Source organism: Pleurodeles waltl, chromosome 6 (genome assembly GCF_031143425.1).
Source record: "Pleurodeles waltl isolate 20211129_DDA chromosome 6, aPleWal1.hap1.20221129, whole genome shotgun sequence".
Lineage (NCBI taxonomy): Eukaryota > Metazoa > Chordata > Amphibia > Caudata > Salamandridae > Pleurodeles > Pleurodeles waltl.
In genome coordinates, this window is record NC_090445.1 from 940,775,386 (window position 1) to 940,802,768 (window position 27,383).

General features: G+C 39.9%; 1 protein-coding gene across 2 annotated transcripts in view; it reads left to right on the forward strand.

Moving 5' to 3' along the window:
• Positions 1-27,383, forward strand: part of INPP5A (inositol polyphosphate-5-phosphatase A) — a 1,526,322-nt gene that overhangs the window by 368,034 nt on the left and 1,130,905 nt on the right. For both annotated transcript variants that reach the window (XM_069239762.1, XM_069239763.1), the window contains exon 2: positions 23,874-23,915. In XM_069239762.1, the coding sequence (XP_069095863.1) occupies positions 23,874-23,915 (42 nt within the window). The remainder of the gene's footprint in view (positions 1-23,873; positions 23,916-27,383) is intronic.

Consider the following 27,383-nt stretch of genomic DNA (forward strand, 5'->3'; position numbering starts at 1 on the left):
TTGCCACAATGATGCATGTGCTTGAGGGTATAGTGAGTGCAGGGTGATGTGCTATGTGCAGTGCTGAGTGAATTAAAACTGTCTTAGGGGTACCTAGTCAACTCTAATGAAGACCGATTGTGTTGGTTATCGGTTCCAAGTTGGAGCATTTGAGTAAATTCTGCAATCATTTCCTACAGCCCTTGGTGGGAAAAACTCAATCCTTTTGGAAAGATACCAGGGTCATTTTCAATCCGATCTATGATGCTAATCTCCAGCATGGGCCTCACCTTCTGGTAAACCTCGATGTTGAGGCCCACTAGATACCAATATTCCTCAGGATGCAACCATCAATGTTATAGAGACCTGCTTCCGGTCAGAGACCTCCTTGCCTACACTAAATGTGCAACCATTGCACCAAAAGAAAATTTCTTTTAGTTCAAAGATCAACTTTACAATCAAATACTAGGCACTTTGATGGGTAGTACCTTTTCACCCAGTCTTGCTTGTATGCATATGGCTGATTTTGAAAGACAGTACATCTTCATGAACACAAACCCCTATAGAGCTAACATCTTACTATGGCAACATTACATATATTACATTATCATCTTTTGGCATGGGACTGTTGGCTCCTGTCAAGATATTTGTGTGTAGATCAACTCACTTAATCCATACCTTAAATTCATTAAGACAATCTCAGACAAGGAACTTTACTTTCTGGATATTCTGGTTTTTCCTTGACAAAGGTAACCTGTTAACAACCACCACCTGAAGGCACTTTGAGTTATCTTACCTTATGGGCAGTTCCTTCGCCTTCGACAAAATTGTAGCAACTTGAGAGACTACATCACCCAGGCCAGAGAACTCACCACCAGTCTCAGAGCTCGTAACTATCCTCCAAATGTTGTGACCCATATTGTGACCCAAGCCCCCAAGAGGGCAAGAAATAACCACCAGGAAGCATTGCTGGAATCTTAAACCAGGCACACTGATGATATAATTACATGTACTACCACCCTTACTCCTAACTCAAACCATATACAGACATCATACAAAAGAATTAGTCAATATTACATTAAGGCGCCCTTGACATCTCTCTTCCACGTTTTACATTCAGAAACACACAGAATTTGAAACCTCGGATGGGGACCCAGTAAAAAAACCACACACTTTGGGGGCCCCCAACCCCCAGTTACGGGACACTTTCCTTTTGGATCTTGTGGAGTGTGCCACCTAACAAAAGCAACCAAATGATTAGTCTAGACCACAATCATGTATGGAGACAGAGGGGCCATACTAATTGTAATACCAAGATTTGTGTACATCTCATTATCTGTCCATGCGGACGTAGATATGTGGGCAAAACAAAAAGACCAGACAAAACTAGTTTTATGGAACATCACAGCAACATATGGTGCAAACATAATTCCACCAAAATGTCTGAACACGTCTTGGCCACTAATCACACACCTAACAATGTACATGTAGACCATACTATAGGCATGTGGCCGTTTGGACTTGTAGTCCTTATTTAGGAGGAAACAACGCTGGGTCTTCTGCCTAGCCACTCATATTGGGGCTTAATGATGAAATGACATGGAGTGAGTTAAATATATGAACACATAGTAGCTCATTCATCTTGCTGACCACTGAAATGTGTACTGCTACTCACTTGCAGAATATCGTGCCAAGGTATCCTTTTAGTGACCCTCAGTATTTTTTCACCTCTTCTAATGCATCACATGAGGGATTCCATTCATATATTCATAACACTGTACTGTACCCCTCTTTTCCTGTCAACATGACAAAAGCAGTTAACTAAAGATTATATGTTTGTGTATCAATACACAACACGCAGACCAATCGATTTAAGATTTTATGTTTTTGTATCAATACACAACACACTGAGATCCTGTTAGGGTCCGAGAGGAGTTCAGAATATTTTGGCTTTATGGTTTGCCCACGAGTACATGATTCTAACTCCCCGGTTGCTATGAATGTATAAATTCAGGTCCTTTTTGCAGAATATTGCTGGAACAGAACTGGTAACATCTCCAAAGTTATATAGTTGATTTTAATGAATAACACTTCTCAATATTTTCCTATTTTTAAGTTGTGAGGTGATAAAATCTCTCATGTGACAATGAACTTTATTGAATAACACTATTTCAACTTTTTTTTTTTAAATAAAAGTTGGTCTCACATGAGACACCTAATAACTTTCAGCATTTAGAACAAACTGCATGTTGATGGAGCCTTGATGGCACTTCAATATGGTGCCACATTTTTATTTTGCTGAAAAGGGCTATTCCAACGCATGTGCACTCCGCTAGCACTGACACATACGCTGGTTGGCCTCTGCCTACTGGAGGTGAGGCCCACCACAAAGACAGCACCAGGTCCTCCCTCCTTCCAATGAATTTGCCCCGCATCGCGGCACACGTTCCAGCCACCTAACACTTAAAAGTGATATACAAACCAGTGCATTCTATATTTCTTTGGGCCACCTGGGAATGAGACCACACCCCAGGGCCTTTGGTGTGATTCTTACATCTTCCAACATGGTGGCCTTGTCACCTGGTCAAGATACTACGTTGGTCCCACACCTGAGATGGCTTTGGCATTCCTGCACCCGGTTTGGCAACGCTTAAAACCCCCTCCCCTTGTCCTCATTGTTTCCCTGCAGGCTGGCAGAGAAGGGTATGTTACGGGCTAAACGCCGCATGGGACCACATGAGTTCTGTCTATGCATTTAGAGTGTATATCCTGCATGTTATTTTAATCCTGAACCTTTCTTCTCCTTGGCAATTACTTCTCATTAGTTTACTCTGCAGATGTGCGTGGTACTCTGCCTAGACCTAAGTGGCAATACTGAACAAGCCAACAGGGTAAGAACCCTACTCTAATCTATTGGGATACATAACGCTCCACTTTTGTTGTTTGTTTTATATTATGTTAGCGGTGTTTTTCATGGTTGGTCACCTTGCCTGGTCTGTTGTGTCATTGCGCACTATTCACTTTGGGGTGACATTGCACTTCTTGCATGTTGTGTCACTTCATAGACATACCATATATATACAAAGGGCATACTGTGAATGCTGTGGGAGTGTCAACACATCTGCCCTAAGTTGACACCCCTTATATAGCTGTTTTATTTCCTTTTATTTCTCTTTTTTTGCAGGTTGGAACAGCCTTCTTTCTCTGTACCTTAGTAGCTATAGCAGACATAATTCTATCGGGGATACCCATTTCACACATCACATGATCCATTTGGGTGTGTCGGGGCTCTACCTTCTGATCATTTGGCTACCCCTTCTCCCTTGAGGTTCTGACCGATAATTTTTCACCTTTCATAGGAACAGGCCCTGTTGGAAAATAGCCCTCTCTGAAGGGTCACCCCAAACCTTTTGCCTTTCCTCCTCCTATTTTTCTGACCTCATTGTTGTTGACTCTAAGACTCTGGACACTTTACCAGTGCTAAAGTGCATGTGCTCTCTCCCTACAACATGGTAATATTGGCTCATACCCAATTGGCATATTTAATTTACCTGTAAGTCCCTAGTAAAGTGCACTACATGTGCCCAGGCCCTATAAATTAAATGCTACTAGTGGGCCTGCAGCATTGTTTGTGCCAGCCACATAAGTAGCCCCTTAACCATGTCTCAGGCTTGCCATTGCAACGCCTGTGTGTGCAGTTTCACTGCCACTTCGACCTGGCATTTAAAACTACTTGCAAAGCCTTAAACTCCCCCTTTTCTACATATATGTCACCCCTAAGTAAAGCCCTAGGTAACCCATAGGTCAGGGTGCTATGTAAGTAAAAGGCAGGACCTGCACATATGTGTTATACATGTCATGGTAATGAAAACTCACAAATTCGTTTTCCACTACTGTGACGCTTGCTCCTCTCATAGACTAGCATTAGAACTGCCCTCATGTATTTTTAAGTGGTAGATTCTGATCTGGAAGGAGTAGCCCTGTCATGTTTTGTATTTCCAGAATGGTAATAAAAATCCTGCTTATTGGCGAAGTTGGATTTAATATTACTATTTTAGAAACACCACTTTTGGAAAGTAGGCATTTCTCTGCACTTACTACCATCTGTGCCTTACAGCCTGTCTCCAATCCACGTCTGGTCTGTGCTAGTTGAGAGTTCGCCTTGTACCTTTCACCCAGACAGCCATAAACACAGGACACTCAGTCACATCTGCATTCAACTGCATATGGAATAGGTCTCTTTGGGCAGGAATGGTGGAGGGGCTCTCTCTTACATTTCAAAGCCAGTGGCCTGTCCTCAACAACGCATCATCTGTGCTGCACCAGAAAATCTGATGCATCACCTTATTTTTCCACGCATCTCCTCCTCTGCGGCCCCTGGGTGTTATTTTTGACGCATCCCAGGTACTGTGTGATACAAAGATACAACCATTGATTCCTAAAGATTGAGACTCTTTTAAACCTTTTAAAAGTGATATTTCAACCTGTGCTTATTAGATTTTTGTTGTTTTTACCTTATTTTACTATCTATTTTTCTAAACTTGTGTGGTGTATTTTTGTGGTGTTTTCACTGTGTTGCTGTATGAAATATTGCACAAATACTTTATACATTGCCGTCTAAGTTAAGCCTTACTGCTCAGTGCCAAGCTACCATAGGGTGGGCACAGGATATTTTGGATTGTGTTGTGACTTGGATTGTGGTCCCTACTTGGACAAGGATGAATACCGCTGCCAACTAGAGACCCAATTTCTAACAGCCCCATTTTCTGTATTGTTACAATGAGATAATGACCTTCATTAGCTCACAGTCCCTCCTTTTGATTAACTGTTGCAAATGTAAAACATGCATTGTGATTTAACTAACACTGTGGTTTGATCTTTTCATTTGAAAACCCTTGTTCACCATAAATAGGAGTGGGGGGGATGTCCTGGTTGAGAAGAAATGATGACCTGATTGACTCTCACTATGACGCCCTTACACATCCTCTAAATTCTGAGAGGTTTGTTACATGGTTGTTAATGGTTGAATCTAGAATATAGCCAACTCCCCTTGAGTGCTGCTACAATTGTTACTCATCCCATGCACTCTCAAACATACCACAATGTATCATTCCACCATTCAGCTCTTAAAACGACCAGTGGCAGCAAAATCACACTATAAAGCGGAAGATGCGGAAGAAAATATATATTTGTTTCTTTTTTAATTATCAACTAAATCACTAAAACAAACTACATGGCCCCAAACAAGTTTTCAATGTATCCAAAAAAACTCACATCAATAATATCAAATACTCCCATAGACACATACATTACAAACTCATTACATGAAAGAACATTACTTAAAAAACATCTCATAAATACATGGGCACCCCCTATAAGACTCCTTAACATTGTCTATTCAAGTTTTACTAACCTGCATTTAGTATCTACACCCCCAAAGACTGTTCTCTTTATATTCCTGTCTAGTTGTGCATGTTTCACCAGATTCAGTACAGAAAGTAATTGACGCATTTCGGTGACCCTCTGAATTTTATCACCAACTTCTTCAGGACAGTAGTATGATGTCCTACAAATTTGAAATCATTGGATCACATTTCCAATGCCCTTCTTCAATTGGCATTCACCCTCCAATTTATCATGTGGAGCAATTCCTTATAAGGCAGGGGTTTTCCATACCATCCATGTTTCATACTGGGCCCTTTATCTGCTTTTGTTCAGAGTTTGTTACATGGTTAGCCTTTCTCCCTCTTTCAATTTTTATTCCTTAGTGCCAGTGCATTAATGAATGAAGCAGTATTAAATATTTCAGAGATGCAATTTCACTACTAGTAGTAGTTACTAGAAAAGTTATCTTGGTAGGTGTTGGTAGGAGTGTGGGTGCTTTGGGTTAACGTATGGATTACTATTTTGCTGATGTAGTGGTTAATAGCAGAGTTCCCGGTAAGAGGTGAAATGAGCAGGGATGTAGCATGTGGAAGTCTGTTCTGGAGCTGGAAGCTGCAAGCTGCTAGGGAAGTAGCTAGAATCCCAGGAACCATAAACATGGTTTCTCCTTCTATTTTCACCTTCTATTTTCTCCTCCCTCTGAACCAATGAGTATATTAAAAAGACAAATTGTGGTGGGTGACAGGCTGCTGTAAAACTAGCAGGACAGGAGGCAGAATACATTGCACAGTCATGGATCAAAACTGTGACCTAAAAACAAACCCAGGATTTAAGACCTCATTGGACTGCCAAGTCTGAATTTCAGCTAAATCTGTAGTTCCATCTCTTTTTTCTTGTTCTTCTTTTTTTTTTTTTTTTTTAAAGAAGGGCGTCCTCATATTTCTATTTTTTGCACCCCTCACAGCATTGACAGCTGGCAGATATGGAGGCAATGGTGCCTGTAGTGAAATGCTGGTAACGAAACAGGTGCCAGCAAGTCTGTCCCCTAATAATAAGTTAACAATTGGGCCTTTCTCATGTAACCTTTTACACAATAATAAGTTTATAAAAATGTGTTTATAGTCGGAAATTCTAAATTAAGTCTTAGTAAATGGAGAAATACAGGGGAAGATGTGTACTTTTGGGGCTGGGTGCAGTAGCCATTCCAACTATTGTGATAACTTCTAAAATGTTAACTTTGTGGGTGTTCTCAAAACACGTACATGGAGATGCACACCTTGGCAACAGATGGATAATCTATCTTGAAAGCAAGAAAAGTCTGTTTCTAGGGTTGAAAAAAATACGAAAACACCCCCAAATTCGTTTGGAATTATGTGTAAAGGTTTTCTCAAGAGAACAGTACTTTGGTTGTGGATTAAAAATATTTACAGAAAACTACAAATCATACTGTAACCTTTTCCTGGAACTAAATTGATGGGTTATTGAAGAGTGGGGATATGATTAGGTCCTTATATTTGAATAATGTTGGAAGTTTCTGCTTTTAATCCTTGAAATTCTGTGGAGCCCAAAAAAGAGTCAGTGTTGATTATTATGGGCGAGCGCAAAGCGCTCCGTCCCTAAAGTAATCTATCTTTGGGCTTCAAACCACGCCCAGGTCATGTCAGTGTCTTTCATCGGTTCCTGGGCTTGCTCCTTAAAATCTGCTTGCTTTTCCGGTGTTTAGCATGCCTACACAGCACCGGTAAACTACTAGAAACATACGAGGCTCGATGTTTTGAGCCTGGTTTCTGGACTACTTTATCTGTTAATTTTCCCCGCAGCGCGATCGCGCTGAGGTTTACATAGCGCGATCGCGCTCCGTTTTTACATTTTCAATTTCAGCGCAATTGCGCTGCATTTTACATAGCAGGATCGCACTGTGTTTTTTTTCTTAGAATTTGTGTGGCAAGAAAAGTTAGGTTAGGAGTTTACAACGCAAATAGCTCCATCTCGAGCAAATGCGAGCCCTGTTGCATTGAAAATGCTTGTTTTTATAATGTCTGCTCTTCCTGGCGAACATTATTTGTGATTGTCTTTGTCTACAGCAATAACCAGTGGCATTCATGTTGGGTTGTACAGTCTATAGGTTTCAAAAAAAATTCCAGTGTTACACCAATGGCTTCTATTTTCTAAGATAGTTCCAGGGTGCTGAGGAAGGAACATCATTTTTAATATTTGTATTTGATTGTTTTAATAGATACTTAATACCAGTTGTTGGGAAGATATAAAGCGTACTTATCAATAACTAAATGAGCACCGTGCACACTAAAGTATTACTCCATTGTTGTCATTTTGAATTAAATGACATACGTAAGGCACATTTATTTTTCAACACAAAACTTCTCTAACTTGTACATTTTGTTCAGTGTATTTTTTATTAAAGAGGTAGTTTCTTAAATGCATGCAGATGTTGACCTGAATCGACCTAATAATTTCGGTTTTAAAACAGTATAAACACTACTGAGTTCACCAGGAGATAACTCTGATATTTATCTCTGTTTCTCACCTTAAAGGATATAGGGCCTCATTATGACCCTGGCGGGCGGCGGAGGCCGCCCGCCAGGATCCCGCCCTCCAAATTACCGCGCCGCGGTCAAAAGACCGCGGCGGGTATTACGAGTTTTCCCCTGGGCTGGCGGGTGGTTCCAGTAAAACCGCCCGCCAGCCCAGGGGAAAACGACCTTCCCACGAGGATGCCTGCTCGTAATCGAGCCGGCGGAGTGGGAAGGTGCGACGGGTGCAGTGGCACCCGTCGCGTATTTCAGTGTCTGCAAGGCAGACACTGAAATACTTTTCGGGGCCCTCTTACGGGGGCCCCTGCTGTGCCCATGCCATTGGCATGGGCACAGCAGGGGCCCCCAGGGGCCCCGCGACCCCCCCTACCGCCATCCTGTTCATGGCGGCTTTCCCGCCATGAACTGGATGGCGGTAGGGGGGGTCAGAATCCTCATGGCTGCGGAGCGCGCTCCGCAGCCATGGAGGATTCCAAAGAGCAGCGGAAAGTCAGCGGGAGACCGCTGACTTTCCGCTTCTGACCGCGGCTGAACCGCCGCGGTCAGAATGCTCATTGGAGCACCGCCAGCCTGTTGGCGGTGCTCCCGTGGTCGGTGGCCCTGGCGGCCACCGGCCGCCAGGGTCAGAATGACCCTCATAGTTTTTCGCTTTTGGACTCATCCTGATTGTGTTATTGTGTGTGAATATGGTCTATAACAAAACAATTGTGTGAAGCTTTGAAGACCATCACACATCATAAAATATATTCTATATGTCAGTTTGAAGAAGCACAATAGTATACTTTAGGTTGGGATTTCATGATGATAATTATGAACAAGGACAACCATACCTTTCTTTTTAGTAACACTTTGTAACCACATATATAGTGTTTGGCAGCAAAATGTCAAAGACTGTTAACTAATTTAGCAGCTTTGGTTCTAGATGGTCCCAACTGTGGTTAATATAGTATTCAAAGCGACCAACTTAAGTTACTAAATCAACTAATAGATGCTCTCCAGATATGCCAATATTGCAAATAGGATGGGCCAGAGTTATTACCTTCAACACAGTATTGTACAATGTTTGTCCAAATAAATTTCTAGCATTTAAGTGTAGTGGGTACATATATAAGCTTCCATGTGACTGGCCCGCTATTGTGCAGCTTTCATTCCTTGATGAAATGTTGGTATTGGAAAACAACTTAATTTGTCTCTGTAACTGGATAATTATATTACAAGATAATTCACAAACAGACTATAGGTGAAGAGGGCTACAGTTTTGTATATGAACCACAGATGACTGAGGAGTCCTAAACGGCAATAGATTTCCACTCAGGTTTCCCTATGAGAATTCTTGGTTTGATAACTTTGCCTGAGTCGCAAGGCAATCCTCAGCAAAAATGTGTTTGGTATTGTGTCAACAAACCAGTGACACAACAGTAAATGTAGAAAATAGTCAGCAACAAAAGCTTCAAAAGATCTGATTATAGAAAGAAATTTTTAATTACAAAAATCTGGGACCTGGGTTTCAGAACTTTATGCGAAGAAGAAAAGTATGCTATTGAAAACAAATACAAAACAAATTGCATGAAAAATCGAAAAGGAGTCAACAATGTCCAGGTATCTCTCAGAGGTCATACCGCAACAAAGATATTTCACATGGATGACCCACAAATGCATGCACTCAAATTAAAGTTGCTTGTTGGGTATGGTCAAGAATTCTACCTTCAAAATAAGAATTGACTTAAGAGTCGAAAAATCAAGCATGGATTTAGAAATTGGGTTACTGTTTGACTGGGGTGTGAGCCCTGGTGAAGTAGCTACCACAATCCTAGTCAGAGTAAGACACAAACAAACCCCAACTATACCTGTGCTCAGCCCCCTGGTAGCTTGGCCTAGAGCAGTCAGGCTTAACTTAGAGCAATGTGTAAAGTATTTGTTCAACACTTCAAACAGTAAAACAGTGAAAAAAACACACAAAAATATCCTACACTAGGTTAGAAAAATAGAGTTTAAATTAATAATTGAAACAATACCAAAATTACAAAAATCCAATCAGTAGAACTGGAGCTTTGATTAAAAAAAATAAAAAAAAATGCAATGTAGTGCCTAGAAGCATAAAGTGCCAACTCCGGTGATCTAGTCTCACTGGACGGGGTCAAAGTCAAAAGTTCAGGCCGACTCCAATGAGGCGTGGGTCTGAAACCGTCCCAGATTAGTCCAGCTGAAAGGTTTATCTTCTCAAGTTTTGGGCCAAGAGTCCCATTCGTGTTGAAAAATGCTGCCAGAAGCAAGGAAAGCATTGCGGATGGTGACTGGTGTGATGCGAGGAGCAGGCCGAGTATCGCAGACAAGAGGGCTGTTGCTTTGCACTGGTGGTTTCTGTGAGTAATTGATGCTGCTGTGCGAAGAGATGGGCTGGTGACTGCTCCTGCTGATTTTCGGTGTGAGTGATGCTTTTCCAGTGTGAATGGGCCCATTTGCGGTCGCAAAGAGCCCAAAAGGATGAATTGGAGATCCTGAGAGCCACACCAAGGGTCTAGGACCTGGGCGGCACCTCTTGGAGGCCATGAACTTGCTGAAGACAGATCTAAGAGCTGTTGGGGAGCCTTTATGCCCCTTAAACTTAAATCAGGAGGCCAACAGACTTTGAGTCACTTTGGGGTTCTGAGTTCAAGATGGGCTGTAGGTCTAGTTATGCCTCCCAGGCAAGAGGCAGCAGGTCACGACAGCAAGGCAGCAGCTCCTTCAGATTTTCAGTCCAGCAGAGTGGCAGTCCTTTCAGCAGCTCAGCAGTCCTTCCTGGTAAAGTATGTACAGGTCCAAAACTATACTGAAGTGGTGTTGTTTCAGGTGTTTCTTTACACACTGGTGCTCTGATTCTGGAAGGTGGGGCGAAGGTTCTAGACAGGGTGTTTGAAGTGCATGGAATTCCTTACCTCCCCTGTCTTGGCTCCATGCTGGCTAAAGTGACAATGAGAGTTGTTAAGCCCTTTGTTTAGAGACAAAACAAAATCTATGCAGGTGTAAGTGAGGCTTGGCCCTGCTCTTCCATCACAGTTTGCCAGTTATGGCTCATCCAGTCACACATAAGCTGCCATTATATGTGACTGTCATGGAGGAATACGCAAAGGCCAACTGCCAACTAGACCCAGCTGTTTGACTAGAGATAGGCTGTAGACACCAAATGGCTAAGGTAAAAAAGGCCAACTTTCTAAAAGTGACATTTTCACAATTGCAATTTAAAATTCGACTTCACCATAAGTTAGGATCTTAACTTGCGATTCCAGTGACACCAAACTGGAAGGGATTATCTCTTCCCATTTGGAAATTTAGCTTGTAAGATGTTAATAGGATATCTCCAATAATATCCTATGGCAGAGAAAGGCCTTGCAGTAGTGAAAAACAAGTGTAAGAGTTTTTCAAAACCAGGACATGTAAAAGTTAAAAGTACATGTCCTACTTTTAAAATACATTGCACCCTGCCCTTTGGGCTGTACAGGGCCTATACTAGATGTGAATTACATGCATTTAAAAGGAGGATATGGGCCTTACAGAGGGTTTACTTTGCCATCTCGACATGGCAGGTTAAAACTGCACAAACAGGCTATGCAATGACAGATCTAAGAAATGTTTAATGGGCTTCTTAAGTGGGTGGCACAACGGGTACTGCAGGCCCACTGGTAGCACTTAATTTACATGCCCTGGGCAGATGTATTGCCACTTTCCTAGAGACTTTCAATTAAATTAAATATGCCATTTGGCTAGAAGCCAATTCTACCATGTTTTAATGTGAGAGCACAAGCACTTTTGCACTGGTTAGCAGAGGTAACATTTGCAGAATCCTATGGCCAACTAAAACAAATTTAGCAAACAGGGGACGAGTAAGGCAACATGTTTGGGGAATAATCCTGAAGAAAGGGCCATTTCCAACACATGGGTAATCTCAACCCTGCGTAATGCAAGCCTCAGCCAGTTAAGGTAAGTGAATTTCAGAGCTGTAGGTGAATGCCTGCCATTGAGTTGAAAATCATCTATGTAGGGCATGGGGACTAAGACTCCTCAGCAGGACCGGCATGGGGCGGTGCAAACGGTGCAGCCACACCAGGTGCTGGTCTAGATTGGCGGGGCGCTGATTTCAGGGGGCACTGTATTTAGCAATGACTTATGAAACTTGTGATTTAAAAGAATCTGCTGAAAAGTTCCTTGTGTATCCAGCCTTCAAGAAACAATTAAAATGTCAAGATACCTCTTGTGAATAATGTTCTTGCTAGGGAGAGAGATGGCCCACCATAAAGTGGTGCAGATGGTAAATATGCTGCTGCAAAGAACAGAACAATATTTTATATAGATAGCTGGGTGGATTAGTAAAGCCAGCCTTTACAGGCACTTTAAAACAAACTAATGTATGTGAAAGGGGTGCTATGTAGAGATGAGGAGCACACATGCCAGGTGGTAGTGAGTGAATACAAGGAGATGGTCATAGAGTGGGGCGCCAAAAATGACTGTCTCAAAGGGCGCCACCAGCACTAAAGCCGGCCCTGCTCCTGAGGATGTATTATGGTGAATTCTAAATGGTGAGCTTGGCTCAGAAAGGGAACCCTATGAATATCTTTTTTGGGGTAAAAGCTCTGAATGACATGAGGCGAGGTGAAAATTGATCTTGATTGTTTTGTGACACTATGGATGCTCCTAAGATGCAAGTATGCAGCTTCGGTTTCACAGATCAGGTACATTTCTCAAAATGGGAAGAAGTTTGAAGCAGATGTCTTGGACTGTGTGGTTATGATTCGGCCACACTTTCCATTGAAAAGATTTTTTTTGATTTTCCCATAGGTTTGACCGCCTTGTGCTGATCAGCTCCACATGTGGCGCACAATTAGACTATGCAGCTAAGGTCTGGCACAGTAATTAGGCAGTTCGTTGCAGTGCGAAAAGCTAAGAGTGTCAAAAAACTGTTTTTTTTCCTTTTGAGCTCCCACCGTCAATTTGCATCACTGCTACAGCAAACACCAACTGAAATGCAAAAAATGCATGACTGTAGAACTTTACCTAGAAAGCAAACTTTTCTTCATTTGATGGTAGATATGCTTAGTAGTTTTGAGATTTCAACATTTTAAAGGTGCTGAGTAGGCTTAAAAGAATTAACACTGTTATGGATCTTTGCTGCTGAGCCCTGGATCCCAGGGTTGAGGAAGCTTCAAGAAACCAAATTGAAAAAGAACAAGCATAAGTGATACGACAAGGGCATTTTTCTATCACTGTCCATTCTGAATCTGAAGACCCAAGCCTGTAACTGCTAGAAGCCTCTAATTGGGTGGCTGGTAACGTTCCTCTTGCGGCTGGCATTACAAAATCTGATGCTTTGTCCCCTCATCCATATAAATAAAACATTAAAAGAGACATGTGGCGCACCCCCCTGATCAGCCGTCTCAGGTGAGAAGGGCCTAGAGTGACTGCCCTACCAACGTCTGAATTTAAATTACAAAAAATTATATATCTTACAGGGGATACAAATATTCATGATTGCAAACCTGGCATCCTCGAACTTACATTACAATTGGGTTTGAGGACACATCCAGGGCCCAACTAAGAAAAAATATCCAAAGTGAATAGAGGACGCGAGAGTACACCTCAGTATTTTTATATATTTCTTTTTATTTGCATTTTGATATAAACATAGTAAAAACATAACATGACATCAATCGCCAAATGACTCATGTCCTGCTATAAGCATATAAAATTCCACACGACATTATACCATCTAATATACACGCTGACAATGCAGAACTCAGTATTTCATGACATTTTAGCAGAAAGGGATTTTTCAATGTGTATTATGTTTTACCCTGGGGGAAAGAACTACAAAGAGTACATGCATCATCCAGTAGACAATCTACTGTATTGTGTATGGATAACTATGCATACACTTGGAAATCCATCCTTGGGTCTTCTTCTTCATGATCGTGTGAACCAATATGTGTAAATCTATGCAAATCTTAGTTGTAACTCCATGATTGATAGATTAATGCATGTTGGTGACTTGTGTGATTCATTAAAAGAAGATTGATCTCTCCTCCTATGTTAGAGGCTGGCTTTTTGGTTTTAACTTACTCTTTTGCTTTCTTCGAGATATTGATCGATCTATGTTGCATATAGTTTTCCATGAGAACTCATAGAAATCCTAAGCTTGGGTATGGTTCATTTTACCACAAGGAAATTCCACATGGGCAGCATTCTTCTTAATTCGGAATTTCAATTTTAAATTTTTTAATGTTTTTTTGTAGGCAAAATAATTTGTCCCTGTGGATAGACGTCTTCAAAAGCCTCATGAAATATTGGGATGATGAGGGTTCATTTTAAACACAAAATATAGACAGACACTCTCAACTAGGAATCTTTTTTAGGGTCGAGCACACAAGCGCTCCATCCCTGTTGTAATCTCTCTTTGGGCTTTTATCCTCATTGTTTCATGAACTTGCCTTTTAAAATCTGCTTGATTTCATTAGTGAAAGGCATGCAGATGTCATGCCTTTTCCGGTGTTTAGCCCGCCTCGAGCGCACTGTCCAACTACTGAAAACATACGAGGCTCCATGTTTTCAGCTTGGTTCTGCACTACTTTATCTTTTTATTTTCCATGCAGCGCGATCACGCTGGGTTTTACATAGTGCGATCACGCTCGTTTTTTTTGGTTTTCAATTTCAGCGCGATCGTGCTCGGTTTTACATCGCACGATCATGCTTGTTTTTTTTTTTTCTTCAATTTATGTGGCAAGAAAAGTCTGGTTAGGAGTTTACAACGCTAATAGCTCTAACTCGAGCAAATGCGAAACCTGTTGCATTGCAAATGCTTGTTAATATTGCAAGTAGGTTTTGTGCCTACAAATAAATGCAGTTTGTACATACATGAAATGTGCATGATAGTCAGAGTTAAAAATCTGAAAGATGCAGCTATCGCAGTTTGTACTGCAAATGGACAATGTGCACAGAATGTACTCAACTTGCACTCATGGAAGTATCCTAAGAGTGGGAGAGGTTAGACAGTTGAAATATGGGAAATTTTTCAAGTTGAAGCAAACGTGTAGAATTAAGCGTTTTATGTTTTTCAATATATTGCCTGGCAGCAGATCAATTTCTCCTCTGTTATGAACCTGAGTGACAGCCGAGATGTTTTAAACTTTCACATTATGCAACAGGGTAAAAACAAAGATCTATACTCGGACCTGCAATCACAGTGAGTTGCACATTGCATCTCATTTGCACAACACACAAATATTTGCATGTGCATTTTCACCCATGCCTAATTTGTTCTAGCTACAAGTGTAATTTGCTTTGGTAGCATTTTGCTCTCAGATCAACCCTTTTTTGTGAATCTGGCTCTCAAAGGATGTTGTGTAGGCTTATCTTGTGTAGGAGAAAAGAGAAATAAACTGCAAATATTTGGGATACTCACAAATTACGACTCACTATCCTTTGAACAACCTTATTTTCTAATTTCCCTCCCTCTTCCGCCTAAACAAGCACAACTGCACTCACAAATCCAATTTCGGGGAATTTAGAGTTGCAGTATGCAAGGTCAAATGTTATTTTTCATGCTTGTAGATGACACAGATGAGCGTCAAAACGTTTGCGAATGAGGCCCACTTTTTTTTAAATTCATTTGACAAATGTGGTCGTTCGCAGGTTGACACAGCGTTGTGTTTAGCTGTAGGAATAAGTGCTAAAATGGGCACAAATAACATTTGAAGATATTAGGAGCTAGTTGTAAATTACACTTGCTGCAACTTACGCACAGCATTCCCACCTTCTTATAGCTGGTAGTAATTGCCTAAGTAAATGGGCAAGAATATGGGCAAAACATGTGCAAAAATGATTTGCTCAGGTTTTTCTCATTGCTTGCAACTAATGTCAGAATGAGACGGAGAAAAGCACCCGTTTCCTACATGTGATGTTATTTGAACTTGGAAGGGGATAGGATTCCACCTGTTATTACTCCTTGGATGGATGTGTAAGACGCTGGTAGATAGAGAGGTGCAGTAACAGGAGTCGGATGCGCTTTAAAAAAAAAAAAATACGTTTAGGCCAAAAATAGTTTGTTTTAGCAGCCTGTTGCTAACAACAACATAAATATGTTCTCTTCTTGAAATTTTGTGGTAATGTCTGTATTTAAAATCCCAGTGGTCCGTTTAAAGTATTTACCTGGCTCTCTTTTCTTAGATTTTATCGACTTGTCAGGCGTCCACGCTCCTTTTGCGCTTCGTTAAATTATACACTGAGGCTTTTCTGTGTTTACTTCGCGCGTCTTACGTGTCACCGTGTGTTTGCACAGGCCCAACCTCCTTCACAGCCATGACGAGTTCTGAAAGAAACCAGTATAAATAAGAAAAACTTTCCTATGGAAACTCAAACTAACATAGCTGCCAACGTCGGTGGAACTGGAAACACCAGCAAGAGCAATAAATAGCATTTAATTAAAGGGAACTGTCACACAACGGGCAATAACCAGCAATTTTTACTCACTTCTGTGTTTGACTTCAAAATCTGAAAAACAGTTGAAACAATCCTGGGTCTGATGAACTCAAATGCTCACTGGTTACTGTATAACATTCTAAACTGAAACCATATTGTGCCTAGGAACAGTTTTCTTTTTTTTCGTCATCAATTTGAAACTAAAGGGTTCTTTAGCTGACATTTTCTTAATCTTATTCATTAATGTATTTGAGTTACACGTTTATAAACGCGGTACAAAGAAAAAAATATAAACTGGCGCTAATTTTAAGGTTTTAAAAAGTATGCTGGGGCATGCCTTAGTTGAAAGAGTGAGTTTACAAAGGATCTCAGCTATAAATGGGGTTTGGCTTAGAAATGCACAGTAAATAGGTGTACAACAGGGCAGCGTCACCATTTCATAAAAACAAAGACAAATAATATGAAAATTAAGCTCTATCAATTTGTGCAGGAACGGTCACCTTGATGATTAACTGACAGGCCTTTGTCCGGAAACAAAGGAATATGTAAGCACAATAGAAATGTGACATTATTTCATTGTTGTAAAAAAAAAGCATGAATTACCTCACACGGTTTATATCTTGAAGCGAGTAATGGCTGAGCATGCGAGATCCATGGTTAAGAGTATTTTAAAGAAAAGTGAAAACTGTTTTCTAAAGCAGTGTTACTGAAAATTGGGAGGAGAGTGAAGTGAGGGACCCTGTCCCAAAAATATACAGGTTTTCTTTTGACTGTGTTGGGAGCTGCTGAAACTGTCAGTTTAAGCTGTGTTGAACCTGCACTACTGCCTTGAAAAGCAGGTATTTTTAGGTTTCCACCTTCATACATGCAGTCTGAAGCATCTGTTTCCCATGCTTAGAAAAGGGCCGTAGAAAGCTGTATGTTTTCAAAAAGCGTTAAGTGGGGGCTCGTTGGAATTTTCATACACATCTAAAAATATGTTTACAGAGAGAACTGTTAGAGGAATTTGCCAAGATATTTTTATTTATAAACTTAATTCTTCCAGTTAATACATTTGAAGCAGTTGCCAATAACAGTTTACTTAACTGATCACAAGAAGATGGAGCGAATAGATTGAGGTCGCACCCGGTCAGTTGGAAGCTTGGGACTGAGCAGATAAAATCACAAGGCCAACATAGTCCCACACACATAGTTCCACTACACAGGATTGCCTTTTCTGATTCTTGGCATACTTTATCAACCACTGCCTAGTTTTTCAGACGTGCCAATCAATCTGGGTAAGTGCTGTGAGGGGTGGAGTGGTGAGGTTGGGGAAGAAAGACAGTTTTAAGTGCACTTTGCTTATTTTAAGAAAAATCGTTAAGCTCTACCTACCACCAGCAGACAGGAATTTACCAGTTTTGTATAGCTATACACGTGTAGTAACGTTCACCCACCCCTACTTGAATATGGTCTACATAGTATGTCACTTTGGTCTAAGTTTAGTTACCTTGTAAGTTTCAAGTATTTCTTTAGTGTCACTTTTTGGCCAACATGCAGCATGTGACAGCTGTTCTGAAAGCTGTAAATTAACTAAGCAGCCTCAACACCTACTTGATAGTTTAATTTCAATCCCACGGATCAACAATATAGTTTACACTTTTCTGTAACAAAAGAATCCCTTCCATTGATTATATCTTCACAGAACCATGTGAAATCAGTTGCACTCCTTTGTACCAATAAACGTGGAATGATCTAGATAGTGGGTTATTCTCTGCAAAGTGATTTGTGCGAAAACCCTGGAACCTGCTGATATACTTGAAAATTAAACCCGTAATAGCACATCCCATCACTAATACTTTCATGGTCATAAATACAGAGATATCTTGGTTTGCTGGCTGAAATATGGGGTTGCTTTAAAAAGTTTGTCGTTAAACATATGTGATAAATCTGTTACTCAAGCACCAGGTAAGTGGAAAAAGCCTGTTAAGAGGTTGCCTTTCAGTTTGGTTTATACAATTTTTAGGTCTCACCTACCAGACGGCTTTTAGCTACAAAATTTGGAAAGGGTATAATATATTAACTATACCCTGAAAGAGAGATCTGAGCTTAAAATGGCACTAAAATCCTATTAACAGCTGATAGACTAAGGCCAATTTCATTGCAATAAGACTTTGGAAGCCCATAGTACTTCTAAGGAGGTTTTCTCACTGGTTCACTCTCTGTCTACTCTCTCTTACTTCAGCCAAACTGTTCAGCATTCACAGAACTTGTGTGATGACATTTCTTTCTTTCAAGCAAAATATCCTTACAATCTTTGAGAGTCTGGTAGTACAAAGTAACAGCTCTGGTTGTATTTTCAGAGTGCCATCCTTAGTGGCTGAGATGCCTAGGCTCTATCAACTGACTCCTGAGGAGTTTCTGGACCTAGCAACTCTATCACATTGAGTTGTCCTTTAGATCCCACTCCCTCAGCTGAATGAAAGACAGCAGCACCTTGTCCTGCTACAGCCTCTTTGGACAAATGTAATAAATTTTTCACTCAAGCACCAGATGAGTGAAAAAAGCCTTCTGCCTTTTCTGATAAAAATCTTGGACAACATCATCATTAGGAAGTTGTCTAAATTTGTGGAGGAGAACAATATTTTAGATTCAACACTACCAACCAGTTCATAGGATGGAAATGGGTCTGGTCCCCGTTTTGGATGACCTGCGATTGTCAGCAGTCCTGGGTAATACAACAGTATTAGTGCTGTTAGATCCGCCTGCTGCTTTTGATACAGTGTCTCATTACAAGTTTTTTTTAAGACTGGCAGAGGTTGGTGATTGTTTTCAGCTCTTCAGTGGATTAGGCCCTACTTGGAAAATAGATCTTAGGCAGGGGTGTAGCTACAGGGGGATGTTAGAGGTATTACACCCCCCTAATAAATATATTTTGTGATGAATAGTTGGGTACTGGCGCTTTCATTCAGGTATGGTGAGGTGTCTGACAGATTTCAGAAGGATTTTTTTACATGAACACAGACATAAACACACACACACCCTCTTTCTCTGCTTTGAAAGTCTTCAAAAATGTTGTTGATTTTACAAAATATTGTGTGTTCTCTTACTTACTCCCTCACATGTGCCCTGCTTGTCGTTTAATGTATCTTAACATTATATACCAGCGTGATTGTTGGTAAATCTGAAGCTCGCTCCCCCCAATCTTACTTACCAAGCTACACCTCTGATAGTTGCCATTGCACTTGCCCCCCCATACTGCTGATTGTTTAAGTCCTTACAGCAGGGCATTCCGCCAACCTCCTTGCTGAGACCTACTCTTTTCACTTATAGTTTTGATGTTTGGCCTCGTTTCTTCTTTTGCTTCTTCCCCTCTCGTCCCCGTGCTCCTGTTGCTTCTTCCCTTTCTAGCCCAGCCCCTGTTGTCCATGTTGCTTCATTCCTCCCATTTTCCATGTTGTCTTCTCCCACCCGCCATAACAAAAAAAGTGCTATGATGTGGCCAGTACTGGCCACATCATAGCACCTTTTACTACCACCCTGTTTCCTCCCTGCCAACTCTCCCTCACCTGTTCCCTCACTTCCACCTGTTGTCCACCCTGCCCACTCTCACTCACCAGAAGAAAAAAGTGCTTTGACGTGGGCAGCAGTGGCTGAGTCATAGCACTTTTTTTCTAAGTTTACTTTTAGCCATGCTGCCAGCCATGTATGGTGTGCAACATGGATAAAATACACTGGTAAAGCCAATAGTTCTCAGATATGGCCTTGAGGTTATGGTGTAGGTCTTAGGTCTATGGGCCTGACTGGCCGATAATAAAGTCCCTGCATTAGGTTAATCTTCATTCTAATTGAAATGTACCTGCAAAAAATATCGTGAAATTCTGACTAAATGCGGAGGAATAACTATCATTAGTCTCTCAGGTACATTGGCACTCACACCCAAGGGGTGGCTAGCCAACTAACCTCCAGTTATGGCTGTATGTTTAATGGTCAGCTAGGCACCCCATTTAAAGGTGTTGCCTACAGAAAACATTTAGCTGTCTGCTGTCAAAGATATTGTGGACAATACCAACATTTAAAGTGGGCTTTGGATCGGCCCACTATTTAGCATTGGTTGGCTTTTTTGTCAGTCTCTTTTACTTCCATTATATTTGCATCATATTTGATACCTTTCCTTTCTCTTAATATGTTTGTTCCTCCTCTCGATTATAACTTATGTACAATCCTTTTGATAGGATGATGCCACTAGTTTTTAATTTTGCTTCCACCACTCCATGGGAGTCGTGCTTCTTTCCTATCTTCAGTATGTGCTGGTTCCAATTTACATTATGTACTGAACCAAAAAAAACAGTGTCAAAGCTACTTGGTAAACAAGGCGAGACCTACTGTCTTTGCCAGTGCTTGTTCCTGTTTCTCTATGGCTAATTTGCTGTTGGTCATTTCCGGGCAGAGGGCTTTGTTTTTAATGGAACAGTTTCCGGGGCTGTAAGTGTTTGTTTTGAGGATGTTGTCGAATGTGTTCAAGACAAGAATGACATTAAGTATGGGTTTAGTTGTTGATGGTGTGAGGCAGAGGTCCTGGTGAGAGTCATGATGTAGTCATGTAAGTAGATATGCTATTGTTTGGTACTTTTGACCAGCTTTGTTGGTGTTTCAGTGTTAAGGTAAGTATGAATTGGAAATCGATGTAGTTTGACCAGCTAAGTGACAATGATTGTTGCTTATGAATGTCTGATATTGTAGCAAAGATGACCGAGAGTGTGTCAACCTCGAAATGGGTTGGTTCATTGATACGTTTATTTGTCACTGTATCGAGCAAACATAAAGCACAAAACATCCACACTGAAAGAAGGTCTCTTGGTGCAAGTAGAGTCAGAGAGATGCTGAAAGACATTTAATCACTTTCTAGGAGATCAAAGAGGGGTTTTGTCATGGTGACTGTACTTTATTTTGTAGCCTGTGGGGTTAAGGACACTGAAGTAAGCATAAACTGGGAAATACAAACATTTAGTAATCAATCAAATGAAAAAGAGGGTGAAAACAAAAACATCACTAATGAAATACAATTGTAAATATTTAAAAAAAGACTGTGGGCCTCATTACAATATTGGAGGTCGCACCAGCTAACCTCCAATGCCGCGGGAGGATGCCACCTTCATACCAGTGGTGCCCCACCCTATTACAGTGACTGGCAGAATATTGTAATAGAGCATTTCGCTGGTCAGTATGGCAGGAATAGTCCTATAATGTTGAACAGAGGGGGCTGACCAGCAAAGCAGACAGTGCGCATTCTGACAGTGCTGGGCAGGAGGGGCCCTGCACTGCCCATGCCATGGGCATGGACAGTGCAGGGGCTCCCCTAGGGTCCCATGCACTGGCTTTCCACCAGCCTTTTCATGGCAGGGTCCCCACCATAAAAAGGCTGGTGAAAAGTGTGGTTGTAATCAGCCAGATTTTATAAGAATATTGTAATACATACTAGTAAACAATAGATACAAATAGACCCAAAAATATTTGTAAATGTAAGAGGACTATAAGGATTGAGAATTGTATTTATCTTACGCTGCTTTGAGCTTCATTATGAACACCCCTGATTTGTCACTGGTAACTCTAATACTAAGCGTACCAGTAACTCTGGAATGCTGAGTTACCGGGGATAAAAAGTGGCACCCTTGAATTCTCTGAGAAATGAGGAATTACTGAAGGAAATTGGAATGCTCTGCCACAGTCTGCAGCTAATTTCTTGTTCTCTCCTGGAGTTTCACCTTGTGCTTTTAGCACCAATAGTACACAATGTAAAACCTGGAAAGTCATAATGCTGATGGAACTAGTAACAACTGTTTCAGGCCACAGTTGTAAATCATAATGGACGCATGGATTTCCAAAATGAAGATGTTTCCATCAAATAATGTGAAACAGATTGCCTTTTTAGGTATTACAAGACTGGCATACTCATAATAAGATTCCCAAAAAGTTTAATTTTAGTGGGGGTTAACAACATCCTTCTGTAGTTTTGTTTTTTAAAAGGAAGTACTTGCTGTTTTTGGTGTTTACAAAAAATGATTCAAATTAAGTTTCAAGGTTTAACATCCCAAGAAATTAACAAATGAATACCCTACATGTTGAATTTGTTCTTCCTCCCCATGGAATGCTTTCAGTAAGTCTCACCCAGTTATTATGCTGTGCTCCCAGGTGCCCCTACCTTATTATGGGAATGAACTGCAGTCTGTGGGTCTTTTTCGACATCTGGAGGATGGATACTGGTTTAACAACATCCTACTAGTTGGGGAATTATACCATTCGTTGTTTAAACTTCATCACAATATTGAAACTTTGTCCCATGCCCAGGCTCCAAGAAGACGTCTTTTGCTCCTGGGAGATGGTAGGAGGGCAAACTGGGAAGTGTAGTAAATAGGGGCAGTTGTGTCATGTTTACTTTCTTTTCCTGCCTTCTTGAGCAAGAGAAGAACTAGTAAAGGAAGTGAAAGAATGGCAAAAAGAGCAGACCCCACGAAGCAACTGTAACATCTGCCTGCCCTGATTTGTTGGCTCAGTGTCACAACACTTACCAAACTGTGAGAGTGCTGATTGGAAAATAGCACACTTCGCCCAGGTGCAAATATTTAAAAAGAAATTATGCAAGCGCAAGTTGAGGGTTGGGCAAGGAATGTGCCACATAGAAGTCTGCGTCCATTCCTCATTCACAGTTCCAAGGGAGTCCAGCCACAGGGACTATTCCTCTACATGAGTCCTGACTTCACTCAAGGAACATGCAAAAGCAAGGACACTGCAGGCAGAGGCAAGTATTACAGTTGCTTGTCCATCAAAATCTATGGAAGGCATGGGTAAAGCTTTAATGCTTGCCCTTAAGTTTAGAGCTAGAAAGTGACTCACATTTCCCTACTCTGGTACTTTCTCTTTGTTTTTTTTGTTTTTTTTTAACATATTTTTCTGTAGCACCACTGCACCCTACAGATGTGTTTTTTGTTTTGTTTTACATAGAATGGGAATTACATGCAAAAGATAATTTTACAAAAATAATCACTTTCAGCATAAACAAAGAAGGGAGAAAGGAAAGATGGAGGAACTCAATACCCATGCAGGGAAAAACATGCCCAAACTCACACGGTTAAAGAACCATGACAAGCAGAAATGAGCTGGACGCCGTCCTTCCAAGTACGTGACTTATGGTAGCCAATGAATACTTACGTAGGCATTGGTCGTGGTCCCCATGGGTTAGTATTTGTGGACAACCTAGCCCCGTCTAAGCAGTGTTGTACTCAGGGCCCCGACTGGGCCCTTCTTTATGTACACAGTCCCTTTTGTGAATCAGGATATGAGTACGGAGGAAATCCATTTTCACATTTGCCCCATGTAGCTGTGCAATTCCATTCTTTTAAATATACGTAGCATGGTTTAATAAAATGTTTTAATTAGTAAAATAAATGCACTATTCGTTGTTCAACTCATATTTCAAAATGACGTGCAGATATTCCCCCTTTAACCCTTTATATTTGTTTTGTTTTTCAGACGGAAAACTTACAAAAAAGTTGGCTGCGAGAGTTTTATCAGGTAATAATAATTCGGAAAGCGATTGTTACATCTTCCCTGCTTCTTTTTAGTATCTAAACATTGGCACAGGTTTGTGTGTTGCATTACTCAAATTAACACCTGCTTACGAAATCTTATTTGGTGTTCTTTATTCGTGATGTGATGTCAAATATACTGTTAGACATGTTAAACAATTGTGTTAATACTGTCTCGAGCAACTTTATCTAATCTCTTTCTCTTTCAATCAGATTAAATGTATGTTAATGTGTGTGCCAAATGGGTTCAATATTTTTCTGGCTAATCTTTCATGTTTTAAACGGGTACATTGCAACCTCTTTGTTAATGATTGATTAAGTTTTACAATGTTGTTATGGCTGCTAGTGTACTAAGCGCAAACATCTTTATCATTGTACTCTTCTGGAAGAATAACCATTGGAAAGAACCTAGGGCCATATGTACGAACACATTTTCCCATAGACACAGAATAGGTAAAACCCTTTGATACATCTGGCCCTTAGTCTTTGCAGGATCCTCAAGCATGCTTTAGATCCATGTAATTGGCCACTGTTCTCCTGGTGCGTTGGCCCCGCCTGTGGCCAAGGCCTTGGTGGTAGGTGGCAAGCAGTGACTAATGCCATTGACAACTAAAGCGATCATAACTTGATATGTCTGAAACCCTTAATCCATGATAAATGGGTAAAAGGTCAATCAAAAAAGTAATACAGGTTTAGGCGCCCTGATGGAGCAACTTAAATTGATGCAGGCCTTAAACCTCTTACAAAATAATGTTGAAGCCTCAGACTCCAATTATTCCATTTTGGTTTGGTGCTTTCTGCAAGGTTCCTAAGTGGGTTTATGTTCTAGGTCAAGGATTTAGTGCCGTCCTGTTCATACAGGAAATCAACAAAATTCACACAGGAAATGAATAGATTTGTGATTAATCTGCGCTGGGTCGGGAAGAGCCTATTGTAAAAGCTCCGATTTTAGAATTGAGAGTGGGATGGCAAAGTGGTCAAACGCAAAAAATATCCAACTAGAAAGTACAAAAATATTTTCTTTGCAAAAGGCTAGACCTATTGATAATTTATGCTTCACTTGGCAGACTCTTTCAGACATGGCAAGTTGTGATGGTCCACTTTTGAGTAGCATAAATACCTAACGGGTTACATTTACATATCCAGTAGGTTTTATCAAGAACAGTGGGGGTTTGAGCAGGTGAAGAGCATTGTGGTACAATTTTGTAACAATATTACATCTTAGCAGGTACCATAGGCATCATATGATAATTTTCATCTAAAGGGGGAAAATAATAGTTAACAGCATTTTTGGATGAGTGATGAGTAGTTCCAGGCACATGTTCAGTATGTTGACGATGATATTTAGGGAGTCTGCTCTACCTGTTTCAGTTTTTAGATTTATTTCACTAGAGTTCAAATTGACTCAATTGACTACCGGCATACTGTCATTAATGTCCTAAATCTAATATAGTACTCATACTCTAAGATCTGGCTGCTGACCCAGTTGAAGGATATCTAACCATGGGTACTGCGATAAGCACAGGCCAGTTCAAAGAATAAGCACACATGGATAAGCAGAGATGGTATGCCTACATTCTGTTGCCTGGGGCAGATGAATTAAACTATGGGAGGGGAATTATGTAACTTTTTTGTGTACGAGATGCAGGGTGCGTTTCTTGCACCTTTTTGTATTGTATTAATGCATCTTAGTTTGATCAACATACTTAAACTGTTACCTTGCCTTGCAACGATTATTGATTTATGTTAAAAATTAAATACACAAAAATATATTTAATGATGAGATTCGTTATAAAATGTTATGATCATAGTGTCTGTGCATCAAACACCTAATATCCAGACCAAATGTATATTTTGTGATCACCAACATTTCAAGCTCAAGTGTGTTATATATTTTAAGAAGTCATACCAATTATTTTAAAGCTCCTACATGCGTGGTATTTTTCATCAACTTTACATTTGTGTGTTTCTCAAAAGACCGAATTAGCACAGAAACCTAAACTTGCACTAATAATCTGTGGTATGTATGAGATGGAATTCCTATTGAGTTGCAGGGTCATATTGTAGGATTTTTAAAATGCTTTGGCAGTAATGACATGTTGATAAAGATTAGAAGGTTGCCTACATTACCTGTCTTATCAGGCAATAACATTCTTTGACATATATTCACAGCCCTGAATAAGTGATGAACCGAAGTAGTAGTAAAAAGACCAGTCTAAAGGATCTAGTGTGCACATAAGCAATAAAACTGGTTGTATGACAGAACATTGAGCTACAAAATATTGCTGTACAGAAATATCGTCGAAAAAATATCAAGAACCAAAATATTGACCTTATGTACATATAATGCTAAATATAAGACTGTCAACCACAAAAATAGTATGGACACAAATATTGATTTTTTTAAATGTAACACATGTATAAAAATATATGTAAATAAAAACGTTAACTTTAATTTAATAGCTTGAAAAATGATTCTTATAAATACATGTAACTTTGAAATATATGTACAATTAATATATATATTAAAACACATGTAGGAAATAAATGTGTTAATTCAAAAAGTGACTAGTCATAATTTAAATTATATAATAAATAAAATAATATAAACCTGTAAAATAATATAAACCTGTATTAATTAGCTGGTAACATAATTATTAAACCATTTCAAATACAGTTTAAAAATAAGTTACTGAAACTAATACATGAAAAAGCCTAAAACAAATCATTGAATAATTTAAAAAACAAACACAGTTTGAAAAACAAAAGAATCTGCCATTTTAACAGAAATACTTTTAAATTAAATACACTTAAAGTATTTATTAAACATAGTAAAATAAATACAGTAGTAATCAAACTTCAAACCAGAACTATGAAAAAATAAGAAACTGTTCAAATACGCCACTTAAAGTACAATTCAACAAGATCTTTTTGGATACGGGGAATAATCAAATTTACTATTCAAAGTCTAGTCTAACAGACACTGTAGAGAATACTTACATTACCCTCCTGTACAGTACTATACATTATTTTAAATCAATTCTAACAAACATTGAGGAAAATTCATACAGTCTTACATTGGTGGGGGGCAGATTTATTATTCCTATTCCAGTGTAACTAACATCCAGTAGGGAAAGAGCATTACGTAGGATGTCATATTCAAAAAGTAAGACGTCCCCTAATAATGTAAAACTAATCTTTGAAATATATTATTTTAAAAATTGAATTTTTTTTTTAGAATTATATATTATAAAACTATGCAGACAGTACACATAAAACCCACCCATAAAGCACACAAACATTAATACATTATCTATACATTCTCCTTTTCTTAAGTCATTTTTCCAATTCTTTACATTTAAAATTTAACAAATATGAAGGTTAAATTAATTGCAGAATACACTTAAACAAAAACACAAACACACCCATGAAATATAACCCACCCCAATGAAAA